General features: G+C 59.8%; 1 protein-coding gene across 1 annotated transcript; it reads right to left on the bottom strand.

Annotated features, from left to right (window-relative positions):
- Positions 1-8,884: 8,884 nt before the first annotated feature.
- On the bottom strand, positions 8,885-12,882 carry SLC25A28 (solute carrier family 25 member 28). The gene is made up of 4 exons (XM_027908639.1): positions 12,568-12,882; positions 12,237-12,465; positions 11,391-11,447; positions 8,885-9,987 (listed from the first exon to the last, which is right to left on the bottom strand). The coding sequence occupies exons 1-4, from the start codon at positions 12,871-12,873 to the stop codon at positions 9,470-9,472; spliced, it is 1,110 nt and encodes a 369-aa protein (XP_027764440.1). The 5' UTR covers positions 12,874-12,882; the 3' UTR covers positions 8,885-9,469.
- Positions 12,883-13,546: the final 664 nt, after the last annotated feature.

Genomic DNA, 13,546 nt, shown 5'->3' on the forward strand with positions numbered 1-13,546 from the left:
TCGCCGCCCGATTCTCCTTCGCCCACCGGTCGATGCCCGGTGGCGGGGCGGTCGCCGCGTCGTGCCCACGGGGCAGGGCGGCCCGACCGGCTTGTGAGCGTGCCAAGGGCGCTGAATGGGGCCGCGCAGCTCAGAGCCGGGCCCATTGTGGCCGCCGGGCCGGCACTGAAAGGAGCCGCCGAGGAAGGTAGCGGGAATAGGCGCTTATTGGATTCGGGAACAAAAGGTGTGGCAGGGAGGCGAGGGACAAAGGGGCCCCGGCGCCGAGATTGACGGGCCGCTTTGCCCCCCACTGAGGCCCAGGCCCGGCGCTTTATGCGCGGGGGCTGCAGAAACGTGCTAGGTTTTGTTCCCCTTTCTGGGAGCGTAGGGGAAGAGGAGGGGGGTCCGCGGGCCGCTGATTAGGGCCGGCCGGGCCGGGCAGTCTGAATGCCGGGGCATTATTGCTACATGTTCAGCCATTTCGCTCGATTGCAGGGGGAGGGGGCGGCCGAGGCCCCCGAGCCCCGCGGGACCGGCCACGGGGTCGCCCACCCGCCAGCCCCGTCCCGAGTCGCCCCGTCCCGTCGCCGCTGCCGCGGCGCTCTCGGGGCGGTCGCGGCCCCGCTGCCGCGGCTTCGCCTGTGCCGTGCAGGTCCCACCGAGCCCCACCGCCGGGGCCGGAGCCCGTTGGGGAGGGCTGGACACCCGCAGAGCCCCGTCTGGCGCACCCCGCGCGGCCTCGGCGACCAGAGGCGCCGGGAGTTCTCCCGTGCCGTCCCGCACATCTGCCCGGCCGCGACGCTGGATCTCCGGAGGTGTTTCCAGCGGAGCCTTCTTGAAGTCCCCAGCACGACCGCAGACCCGGGGCTCAGTATGCCACCCCCGTTACCCAGAGCTGCCCACCGTGAGGTCCCCTTGACCTTCCCCTGTGTCTTGTGTGACAGTCCCTCTGCCACGAGGAGAGAACCAGGCTACCTCGCAGAAGTTGCAGGTAATGACGATTCACGCTACTAAACCCGGGTTTACGCTGCACATTCCCACCATTCAGTCTGAACGTGCACCCTTGGGGTTCGCTGTTGATGGAAACTGGGGAAATTCTTCGCACTGCAGCACTGCAGGGACAGGGCGGGCAACCAGCAGGCCCTGGAACCCGGCTCAGCACAGCACCCTACTATCCCACGAGCCACCCCAAGGCCGGCAGGCTTCATGGGGCCGGAGCTGGGAGAGGATGCGGCACGCCCAGCTGATTGTTTGCTGGATGGCAGTAAGGTGTCGCAGGAGAGGAAGCCCAGGCCCCACTCTTGGCTTTCGGAGATGAGTAGTTAAGGCCCTGTGGTCTCGTGGGTAGAAACAGGATAGCCAAGAACAAAGGTAATGCGCTCTCTTTGCAGCAGCAGTCAGGCTGGGGAGATTTGTCTCTGCCATAGGAAAGAGTTGTATTTTCCTCCATGTTCTGCCAGACTGTTGTCTATAAAAATAGGGAACCTGTGTGAGGTCATGCCTTGGTGTGCAAGTCAGAGGAACTGCAACCATAATAGAAGCTCCTCCAAAATCAGGGTGTTGGAGAGGAATTCCCAGCTTGCACATCATCTCAAGGTACTTGGCAGCTTGTTAGAAATCCAGTGCATTTCAGCAGCACCCAGAGGCTCAGGATGAGACCAGAGCCCTGGTGTGGGACACACTGCCCATGTCTGTAGTCACAGTCTCTAGAGCATGGGCAGTTATGCAAAGGGAAAGGGCACACAGGGACCCCACAGCCATGTAGCAAGAAGCAAGGCTGGGCAGTACCAGCATTATTCAGCACCAACAGTAGCCAGCTTTGCCATAGCTGTGAGGTCAGTAATGTGCTCACCCCACTTATGCCTGGTCACAACCCTGGTCCTGTTCTCCCTGCACAGAGCTGGAACAGCACCCAGCCGGGGGATGCCGGGAGGCCTGACTGCAGGCTGATGTGGCACAGCAGTGGAAGTTTCTAGATGTCCACCATAGTGAGCCCCATTCCTGGGACAGATCCCAGCTGTCCACCAGCTCAGACTGGGGGAAGGGCAAGGGGTGAGTGGGAGGGACCCCTCTACAGAGCTTCACCCAAAGCCCCGTTGGGGGAAAACAAAGTGGCACAAAGAGCCAGTGGTACTGGAGGACCTGGAGTAGGATGGCGGAAAGGAAGCGCTCCAAAGAGGAGGAACAGCTGGTGGAGGCCGGTGGGAGGGAGGTGGTGGGAGATTGCAGATTGGACAGGCTGCCCAGGGAGGGGAGACACAACAGAGGGAAGTTGCCGCATGGCTGTGCCAGAGGCAGTGCCCGCCCGTGACGCGCTCTGTCCCCCACACCCCAGGGCAAAGTGGGATGCTGCTCGAGAGGTGAGAGGCACCGGGAAATCCCTGGTGGAAATCCCTTCAGCATGGTCCCATCCTGTGATGGTGGCATAGCCAGAGGGACTTCAGGGTGGAGAGATGGGGAGCACTGTGACCAAGGGGCAGAGGGTGTGTATTTCTTCCTGGTCGACTGGGGGGTTTACTGCTGTTCAGGAATCAAGATGGAAGTTGCCAATTGATTTCCAACAGGGATGAGATTTCTAAGACAGTGCACTGACTTAAAGGAAAGGAGGGACTCTTGGGGTAGCTGGGCTTTAACTCCCAAGCCTCAGACCCACTCTGTGCACAGGCTCCAGTTGTGTTTTTCATTTAAGTTGCCTGGCCAAGGAGGAGCCCATGAGCAGAACTTGGCTTTGTTCAGTGGTTCCTAGGGAGGCTTGATCCAAACCCCAGTTCTACCTGGTTTTCTGAGGCCTTTTCATCATACTCAGGATCACACAGGAGCAGCACCATAGATACGCTCTGGTTTCCTCTCCTTCCTGACATCTTTTTCCATTCCTCCCTCCCTGCTGCTGAGGTCATCCCTCCCCCTCATATGCTTCATCCTTTTCTCTTCACCACTCCCTTGCTGCCATCAGCAAGGAGCTTGCCTGGGCACAGAAGGAGGTGGGTGCTCCCAGAGAGGCTGGCCAGGCTGCCCACGGACCTGGGCAGACCTCGCTAAGTTCTGGTCCCATCTACTTCAACCCGGAAACAGCCACCTCCTGCTACCTTGAGCTTGGGAACCTGGGGACCCAGCTATGTGCTGGGGTGGTGCCCAGCTCTTGCTGCTCAATTTGGGGTAATTTTGGAGTGGCAGCTTGTGTTCTGCAGAGCTTCTCACTGCAGCCACCCCGTCCCTTGAGTTGGGAAATGCCAAGGCTGCTTGGCCACCTGGGCTCCGTGGAGCCAAGAGGTCTCGGAGATGCTGGAAGCTCCTCCTGACAGTGGCAATATGATGTTGTCACACAATCATTCTCCAGTGCCAAGAAAGCTGTTGCCAGCCGTGGATCAGGTAATTAAATTAAAATACTGTACCTGTGCTATGGAGCCTCCAGAGAGGCTTTCCCCATTACTTGCCTGCCCAGCACGAGGGCCAAGGACCTGCCTCCTTTCCTTGGATGAGTCACTGCATCACAAGGTAACTACACTTAACTAAGTGGGGTGATGGGAGTTGCATGTTTTAGCTGTTCCTTCTTCCTGCAATGGTGAGACCAGGCACAGTGCTGCCCTGAGAGATTCAAGTGTCCCACGAGGGATTCACCCTGATCCCACAAGGGATCTAGATGATCCCTCCAGAAAGGGAGCCTGCATATTTGTCCCCTTCAGAGCAGGGTGCTGCTGAAGGTCAGAGCTCCCTGTGGCCTGCCAGAGCCCGTCCCGGCTGCATCATGCCACCATCCCCCGCCTTGGCAATAAAACCCACAGGTATTTCCCCAGGGACGACCCTTCTTCGCGCCCAAAGCTGCTGCAGGCGGGCGGTGCCGGGGCCAGCGGGGTCCCGAAGTGCTGCTTGGGATCCTCAGGTTCCCTGGGCTGCCAGCAGAGACAACTGCTCCCGGGGCCTGTCCCCACGCGAGATACGCCACCGCCATCTATCGGCCAGCGGCAGGGGACAGGGAGCGACAGGCACCCTTCTGTCCCCACCACCTCGCGCCGCGAGGGCTCAGCGGCTTGTAATGGCTCGGTTTGTGGGTGTCCGAGCCCCCTGGCTTGAGGGCTTGCAAGGCTTGGAGGGCTGCAGAGCATCCAGCTAGGGTCTCGCCTCCCCACTGGGAATAGCAGTGGGACAGACTGGACATCGGGAATGCTGGCCTGGCTGTGTGGGCTCTGGACAGGCTGGTGTCTCCCCGCGGCAGAGCCCAGCAGGAGCTGCGGTTCTCCAGATCCAAGCGGGAGCGCTGCTGCACCGGGCAGCACCGCTGGGGCTTGGGCACTCAGCAAAGGCAAGCACCCACCCCTGCCCCCACTGCCTGGGTGCAGTTGGAGAGATGGGCACAAGGCCAGAGTCTCCTGCCAGTCTCTAGCCACCGTGCAGGTCCCTTTCCAGGGAGCAATGCTTTGCACTGTGTTCTTTTAGCTGAGCACAAGCACCCAGCATGTCTCTGTGAGAGACCCAGCAGATTTCCAGCTCTGGTTATCTTCTCTGTCCCAAAGTGGTGCAATTCAGCTAGTGCCGGGAGGCCCCCTAAACCTCTTGATGCCGTGGCATTGCCCACAGCTTCCAGCTAATGTTCTGCAGTTTCTTGACCAAGGACACGTGATGGCTGTGTCGTCCAGCGCCTGGTGCCTGTCACAGCTGTGTCCTCACCAGAGGGAGCTGTGTCCCACATGGAGACGTTTTGGCCCAGTTCCCTACCTTTTTTATAGCCCTTGGCAATGCTCCAGGTTCCATACTGCTCAGGTCTAATGGGCACCCAAAGGTGCCAGGGACAGAGAGGAAAGGAAGGCTGCTTGGATTTGCATTTCTCCTGGCACCCACCTAGCCATGGCAGGCATGGTCTGTGCCCTGCCAGGAGGCTCTCATGTCAGTCCGAATACCACAGTGTTCTGGGAGGCATTGCAGGGTTTCTCTGGGTCTAATGCTGGCCACCAGTGCAATATCTGGAGGCAAAGAGATTAAGGCCGGAGTCCCCTCCCACAATCTCCTGGAACAGCCAGGAACAATCTCAGAGCAGGTTGTAGTGTCACAGCACACCTGAGTTGTCCCAATTGTCCTCACCCACGTGAAGAAGATTGGGAGAGTAACCCTTGCTGCCACCCCTATACAGCCCAGGAGCAGCTCTTCTCCCACCTCTCTCACCTTCCCAGCACAACACGCCATCTGCTCGCACCCCAGCTTCGTTCAGGCAGCATCTTCCCAGGGCCATTTTGCAGCCCCTCGATGGAGGACTTCAACACATAACCCTGCACTAAGCATGGGTATTGCCAATATCTCCCCATCAAAACAGACATGCCAAGAGCTGTCCCAGCCCAGCCCAAGGGATTGCTTCCTCTGGTGGTTCTTTACAGCCAAGAAAGCAGGCTTTCAGCCTCAACTTTACCTTTCAGGCTATATTCCCTGCCCAGAAAGGGAAATAGCCTTTCAGGCCATGCTTGGACAGAGCCAGGCAGGCTGGGACCAGCTCAGCCAAGAGTTGTCTCTCCACAGTTTAACCTGGGCAGCAACGTGGGTCAGAAGAGGGTTTCCCAGGCCCACTAGAGGCAATATCTGCTCTGTTTCCAGGCCGCTCACAATGCACACACTCCACTGCTGTAAGGCCATGAGGTCATGAGAACTTGTACAACTTTATTGGGGTCTGACAGAGTCCTGAGGAATCCCAGAGCCAGGGTGGGTTGAGAGCCCACCTCTCTGCTCTCCATGGGTTCCAGCCACATCTTCCCACTGAACAGAGCTGTCAGGCACCCTGTGCAGAAGAGTTGGGGGGCAGGAAAGCTCCAGGCAGTCCAGGGTGCCAGCAGAGACAGGGCAGGGATGTGGTTTGACAGGGTAGTGCCTTTGCTCCCCACCTGCTCCTGAACTGGGCTGGCAAAAGTCCTTGAGGGCTGGGACCCCAGTGCCTTGTGTGGGGTGTTCAAGACAGGAGCAGCTCTGGAGCCCACTGGCCCCCAGCTGAAAGTACGAGGCAAACACACTGGAGGGATATCCCCTTCCTTCTCTGGGGAAGATGAACCCTCCCCAGCTTTCCTCACCCCAGCTCTGCCCTTAACCTCCAGGAGTGCAGTCATCTCCAGTTACCCCAGGGAGGCAGCCAGGGGCTCCTGAGCTGCTCCTGGCACCGTAACCTCGGGCTGCCTGAAATAGTTTGGACTTGTGCCACAGCACAGCTGTGGCAGCCCCGGATCTCTCACCTGGAGCAGGGCCAGGCCAGCAGTGCTGCCATGCTCTGCCTGCTTGGGAGCTGCAGGACTCACCCGACACCAACACCAGCGACAGGGCAGGGCTCGAGGGGCAGTTGGACACAGGAAGGTAAGGCAGCACATCCCTGCCCATGCTGGATGTGGCTGGGGATACTGCAGGGAAGTGAAAGGAAAAGGGATTGTCTCCAAAACTCTGCCGAGCTGAGCATTGCTTCCTTGCTGGAAAGCCAAAAATAGTCTCTTTACTCAGAAGAGGCTGTAGGAGGGATCTCACTCGAAGTGCAGCCAAATACCTAGGAGGCCATAGGACACAGCCCCAGAGCAGCACGGCTACACCGAGGAGGTATTGTCAGACCCTGGAAAGGCAGTGGCTATAGCTGAAACAGCCAATAGCTCTGTTATCTCCAGGCATCTCATCATGCCAAAGGTACCAGAGGAACCAGGCCATGTGGCAAGGGAGCATCCCTACCCTGGCAGAGCCAGGGAGCAGCTGCATGCTGCCCCAGCCAGTGCATGGTCTGTGGCAGAGGTTCCGCTCAGAGGATGGGAGACAGGGAGGGGATTTTTCCTGTCTATTGTGGCCTGGCCCAAGGGATATCTGGGAATCCCCATGGCAGCTCTGCTCTCCCTGCAGCACCAAGCCCATCACAGGCAGTCCCATTCCCTGCAGGGCTGCTGCTGCCTGCAGTAGGCAACACCCAGCTACTGCTAGGTAAGCTGGCAAAGTGCTGGGAGACCAAAAGGCCGTGCCCCTGCCAGGGGAACGCTTAAGGCTAATGACTCACATAACAGCATCTCTGTGCTGTGCTGATTTATCTCCCCCTTCCTGGGGGGTCTCACTCCCTCCCCCAGCACTTCTCTGGGCAGCTATTCCTGGAAACATCCTAGAGACACTTTCAATCGTGCCTTTACCCGTTGACATTTATAGAGCGTCTTCCAGCAGCTGATGGATTTAATAGTGTGAATCTTCCTCCAGCCCCAGTCCATTTATGCCTTTCCCTCCACAGGTTTTGTCATTACCCCAGTGCATGGTGAAGGCTCAAGGCAAAGCTGCAGCTCTGCTGCCAACAGCTTTCAGCTCCTGGGCAGAGAGACCCGTCCTGGCAGAGACTAGTCATACCCATCTTCTGTAAACTCCTGTCTCATGCCCTGCCCACCAAGCTAATCCTGTCCTGGTCTTTCCCAGCCATCTCTGCTTCTCCCTCTTGGGTGGAGGAGACACAGGACTGCCAAATCTTGTAGTACTCAGACTATTTCTTTAAAGCTCCAGCTCCTGAAATGGTGGCAAAACTTGGAAGTTCTTAACCTCCAGTGGATTTTGTGTCTTTAAGGAGTTTCTCATCCTTCTGCTTGTGCAGAAAAAACAGGGACCAGAGCCTGCAGCCCATGCCAGGGAGCAGAGGATGGGCACAGCACACAACCCAGGAGAAGCAGGGCTGCAGAACTGTGCTTGTGGCTGCCCTGTGTCAGGGGCACCCAGACCTGCCAGGCAGCCATCAAAAATCCCACAGGCGGTCACTCAGCTTTCCTCACCACCTTCAGGAACCAGGGCATGAGAGATGTGTAAGGGAAAGATGGATCCAGTGCTGGGCTGGGGCTTGGGCAGGGTGCCAGCGTCCAGCCCTGCAGTGCAGGGGTCCCTGCCCTCCAGTCCCCCAGCAGTGATAGAGCCCACTGGCCCTGAGGTTTGTGCATCCCTCTTGCTCACCCAGCAGCTTTTCTAGCTGCAGAAAACCCCTCTTTGCCCTCACCAGAGCCCACTCCAGCAGCCCTCTATGCAGGCCAGGCCAGCAGACCCTCTGGAGGAGGCCTAAGCCAACCCAGACACCCACCAGCTGCACATACCAAGGCTGTGAATGCATTTCCTCCAGGGAGTTATTTTGGGCATGGCACTGGGGGACACATGCCACTCCTGCATACATCCTGTGAGAGTCAGGCATCACCCACAAGCACCCTGTTCAAGAAACCCAGAGCTCTACTCTGGGCAGGTCAGCACACTGAGGCAATACTTTAATGCTCAGCACATGACACAGTGATGATGGCTCACAGTTCCAGGTGGGACCCTAAAATAAGTTAGTATCAAGACAACTAACAACACGTTAAAAAAACAACTTATTCTACTAATTACCATCAGACTGGAAAAAATATTAGCACTTTGAGCATGTGTGCTGATGGTATTGTAAGATGCTCGTCAAACATCAAACTAGTCTAATTACTCAAAATGAGGGGGCAAAAGTCCTGCTAAGCCCCAAATCTCCCCTATGAGGTGCAAAAACCCTCCAGTGTCACTCAGCACCAAATTCCTGTGCTGTTTCTGACACACAACTCAGGACCCTCCTGCCACCAGCTCCATTTGGAGCAGTTTGAAAGCATGCTGAGGACTCCTAGTCAGACTGAGGATGTGGGACTACGGGGCCGAGGAGCATAAACCTCAGCTTCCCTTATGGGGTCACAACCCACACCAGCAGCATGTGACGGGTCATGAGCCAAAGGGGATGGGCAGCACCCTCATCCCTGCACGTTGCCAGGGTGACTGGGCCAGGCAGATCCCCTTCTCCCACCATCACCTCCACACCCCACTTCCCTTCCCGCTTGGGCATCCATCAAAAGAGCTGAGCACCAGGCAGAGTCAGAAAGCCACAGTGCCAGGAGCTGGGCCATGCCAGTGTAAGAATGGGACATGAAGATAGAGCAGAACTGTTTTTATTGGAGGTGTCAAGAGCAGGAACAGAAACAAACCTACAGGCTCCCTCCTCAAGTGCCATCCTCCCTCTCACCCACCACCACCACCACTGAGGCAGTTAGCATCACGTGTGCGTGCTACAAGACAACGGCCAAGGCTTACACTTTGCTTCAGCCAAAGGCCAGACAAAGCCCCCAGCATCCGCCATCACCTCCTCCTTGGCAACTGCGAGCTCAGCTTGGCTCTGCCAGAAGCTGGGCAGGACATTCACCTTCCCCTCCGAAGAGGGGTGAGCTTTGTGTGAGACACTGTGGTTAAGGGAAGGACAGGAGCACAGCTCCACCAAACTGTGAGGGGATGTGACCTGGGCTGCAGCTCCCAGCAGGGCGTCTTGGAGGACCCTGGGAGAGAGCAAGCTGTGCAGCCTGAGCAGAGCTACAACAGCCACAGGGGAAAAACAGCATCGCTGAACCCCAAAGGGCTTCACTGCTCCCTCTCTTCAACACAAACCAAACTGAAAGGGAGAGGGGTCAGAAGACAAACCAGGAGGGGGATGTGAGGCAGGTCTGGAACAGCATTTGGCTCTGGCTCACTTCCCAGCCCGACGCTCCTCCTGGCGCTTGGTGAGGATGTATTTGAAGAACTCATACACGGACCAGGCAATCGCTGTCGAGGGCATCTGATAAATGACTCTGGCCTGGACTCCTCTGAAGTAGGCGGTCACACCGCCCACTTGGTACACCGTCCTGAAGGCATTAGCCATGCCTGTGATGTGTCCGCTGATGTTGGAGCTCAAGGCCAAGGACTCCTGGGTGTTGAGCAGCGTTTTGCAAACGTCCAAAGGCGTAGTGGCAGCAGCAGCGACAGCCCCCGCGCAGGCTCCGGAGACCACGTGGGAGCCTGGGTTGTACTGTCTGTGGGGGTTGAGCTGCTCTTGCAAGAACTCGTAGGTCATGAAGTGAATGGCTTGGAAGGGGATGTTCATGGTGAGCTGGGTGGTGTAGCTGCGGTAGAAAGCTCCGGCCCCTTCGTTGCGCCACACAGCCCGCACACAGTCCATCACACGCTGGTAAGGCGAGTTGTACATCTGCATCCTCTGCTTGACCACTTGGGACATACAGTGGTAGCCAGCAGCAGCAGCAGCAGCCAGGATCCAGGCATGGAGGGGAAGAGGAAAGAGAAGGGTAAACATGAAGCCAGGCTTCCTCCAAATGCCTGGAGTTTGGTCACACTGGCCTAAGAGCTGATGACAGACAACTCGAACCAGCAGTGCCGTGTCTCCCCAGACAGGACTTCAGCCATTTAGATCTGCTGAGGCTTCCCCGTCACACAGACATCACCACCTTCAAACCCCCACAGCTGCCATAGCCCCAGGGAACATCTCGATATCCTGTCAGTTACACTCCAGATCCACCCTCGCTCCCAAGCAACTGCTCATCCACTGCAGCAGAGCTACTATGCAGTCTGAAGAACTCTCTCTACATTCAGTCCCTTTATATTCCAGATCTGGATAATACTGTCCCTCCTCAGCCACCCCCACTGCAGCCCACAATAATGACAGCACATCGAAGAGCTCACCAGTCGGGAACTGTTCGCAGCTGCTGCCAAAATGCTGCCACTCCAGGGCAAAATTCAGATGCCACCCCCCGCCCCCCAGCACATCCAAGAGCAGGATAGGGAAGCCCAGAGTGGAGTCTGCCCCTGTCCTGCCTCACCCTATCTCAACGTGACCACAAGGAGCTAAAAATGATGTGACTATAAACTACTACAGTCATGACGAGAAGCTCCAGGGAAGGAATGACAACGGTCTAGCCAGGCAGCTGCCTGCTCCTCTGGTCCCAGCCATGCAGTGGGCAGGCAGGAGCCTTGCTGGGCCCACAGCAGCTGGAGCCTGAACTATCACAAGCCCTCCAATTTTAAGAGGAAAAAATACCTTCATGACTGGCCTTTCCTCATTTTTCCTCCTTTTCCCACCATGTTCACAGACTTAAATTGCAAACTCCCTCTGTTTTTTTCATACATACCAGGCTCAACAAAATGACCTTCCAGACCTTCCACAACACAAGATCTCCCTTCTCCTGACCTTTCTAGCATGTTTTTGTACCCCATTCTTTTAATTTTCCTCTTGAACACAGGCCCACAACTGTACCATGCCTTCTCAAGTTCTCACCACAGCAATGCCCAGCTTCCACACACTTGGAATGACTTTATCAGTGCAGATCACATCTCTCTTGACTTCTTTCCTGCTTAGGGAACAGTCCCCAGCAAAACTCCTGGGTGAAAGGCCCATTCCCTCCCAGCTCCTCCTAAACTGGGGTTTGCTGCACTTCTGAGTTAATCTCTTCAACCCACCCTGTCCATAACAGGCAGCCACCAGGGTCCCTAAGAGGACCCACAGGACCCTTGCAGTCAGGAAAGCAACAGGAGCACCTTCCATGCCACAGAAAGGACCCCAGAGGCTTGGGCAGACCCTGCTCCTCCCCTCCCTGGCAGGCCAGGACCATCGTTACCTTCAGCAGGGTTCATGGCTGCATCGTGGAGCAACGTTGCTACACACCCGGCTGCACCTGCAAAACAAGAACTGCCACATGTGAGGGAGGGAAAGGTGAGGGACCCCGGGGCTCCGCCACAGCCCCGAGCCCCCTGTCAAAGCACAGGAGGAGGCCCCTGGAAGAGGGTGAGATCTGAAGGCAGCCTCCATCTCTCCTCCAAAAGGCAGGCTGGTCCTCAGTGGTTCCCACCCGGAGAGAGATCAGGAGAGGAAGAGGGTTATGACAGGCTGTCAAGTCCCGTGGGCTGACTGGGACCCACTTGGGTCCACTCCTTGAGGGACAGGACAACGCCACCAGATGGCAGGGGCCCTTAGGATGGTGTCCCCATGTCCCGTGAAGGAGGAGCCCGATGTAGCACTCTGCTACATGTATGCCAAGGGCAGAACGTGCCCTGCTCTCCCCTCAGCCCCATGCTCTCCCTACTGTGGCAGCTCCTTGAGATGGAACGGGCACCATGGTGAGACAGGCTCCAAACCCACGTGGCACTCCTGAGGTGAGCTCTGGCACTGCCAACCCACGGGGCCACGGCCAGTCCCGGCTTGTCTGCAGGCAGCTCTCATCCACCGGCATCCTCCCGGGCCAGGGCCACCGACCTGCTCCATGCCAGATAGCTGGCAGCAGCTCCGGCGGGCGCAGGAGCAGTGCTTCCCCTGCCCGGCGCCGTGCGGCTGCGGCTCGCGGCTGGAGAGAGCACAGGGCTTTAGGACAACCACGGCACCCCGACCCCGCGCCGGGACCGGGCCTCCCGACCGCCACACCTGCCGCTCCCGCCCCGCTCCCCCCGCGGTGTGGCGGGGCCGGTACCGTTGGCCACATGGCTATTGCCCCCCGCGTGGATAACGTCGCTCAGCGTCTTTTTTAACTTTTCGTAGCAAGCGAAGTAGAGGGCGTGCGCCGGCCCGGCGCCAGTGGCCGTGATGTTCAGGCCTCGCATGGGCCGCCAGAAGCCCTCGGTGCGGGCGATGCGCCACAGGGCCTCCAGCACGTTCCGGTAGCGGGCGGCGGGCTCCGGCTGCAGGCTCTGCATCCGCGTCTGCAACACAAGGCAGGCCCACCCGGGCGACTCCTCAGACCCTGCCCAGGGCACCCGCCCCTCCCGCCGCCGCCCCCGCCCCGCCCGCCGCGCCGCCGGCACCTTGACGCAGTCGATGGGGTACATCACACAGTGCTCCATGACGCCCGCCACGGCGCCCGCCAGCATGTGCGTGGACACGGCGGCGCCCTGCGGCAGCGCCTCGTAGTCGGGGGCGGGCGGGGAGCGCGGCTCGGGGCTCCCCGGGCCGGCACCGGGAGCAGGCGCCACCTCCGCCTCGGCGCCGCCCCACCGCGCCCGGCCCGCGCCGCCGCCGCCGCCCATGAGCAGCAGCAGGACGCGGCCCGACTCCGCGCCGCCCCGCGCGCCGGGGCCCGCGCCCGCCCCAGCTCCCGCCCCCAGCTCCATCGCGCCGCCGCCGCCGCCGCCGCCGCCCCGGCCCGGCCCCGCCGCCCGCCGCCACGCCCCGCCCCTGCTCCGCGCCCATTGGCCGCCGCCGCCCGGGGCCCGCCCCCGCAGCGCGTCCATTGGCTAGGCCCGACGCGCACCGCCCATACACGCTGCGCTCATTGGCTACCGCCGCCGCAGCCCGGGCGCCGCCACTGGCCGGCCGCTCCCTCCGGCGCGCCCCGGCGCGCAGCCCGTTGGCTGTCGGGGCTGCCCGCCCTGCCGGCCCGCGCGGCCCATTGGGCGTCCCAACTTCGCGGCCCGCCCCTCCACGCGGCCCATTGGCCGGCGGCCCCGCGACCTTTGGCCGGCCCGAGAGCCGCCATTGGCCGGCGGGCCCGCCGCTCCGGCCGGCGGCGCGTGCTGTTTATTTGGGCAGCCGGGATTGGCTGGGGCCCCTCGTGACGCCCCGCAGCGAAGGTCGGGCGCGGGAGCAAGGGCGAAGCTGAGCCCCGCCCCTGCCGGGCGGAGGGGGGCGCATCCCACCCCGATCCGATTGGTCACCGGGCCGCATGGGCGGGGCCGCGGCGGGGTCGGCGGCGTCGATTGGTCCCCGTGCGGCCGTGGGCGGGGCTCCGCTCGGCGGGGCGCGGCGGCAGCGGCGGTGACGTGTCCGCCGGTGCCGGCGGCGGGG

The sequence above is a fragment of the Empidonax traillii genome, unplaced genomic scaffold (genome assembly GCF_003031625.1).
Source record: "Empidonax traillii isolate 1590-97213 ecotype Southwest subspecies unplaced genomic scaffold, ASM303162v1 scaffold27:size3997909, whole genome shotgun sequence".
Taxonomy (NCBI): Eukaryota; Metazoa; Chordata; class Aves; order Passeriformes; family Tyrannidae; genus Empidonax; species Empidonax traillii.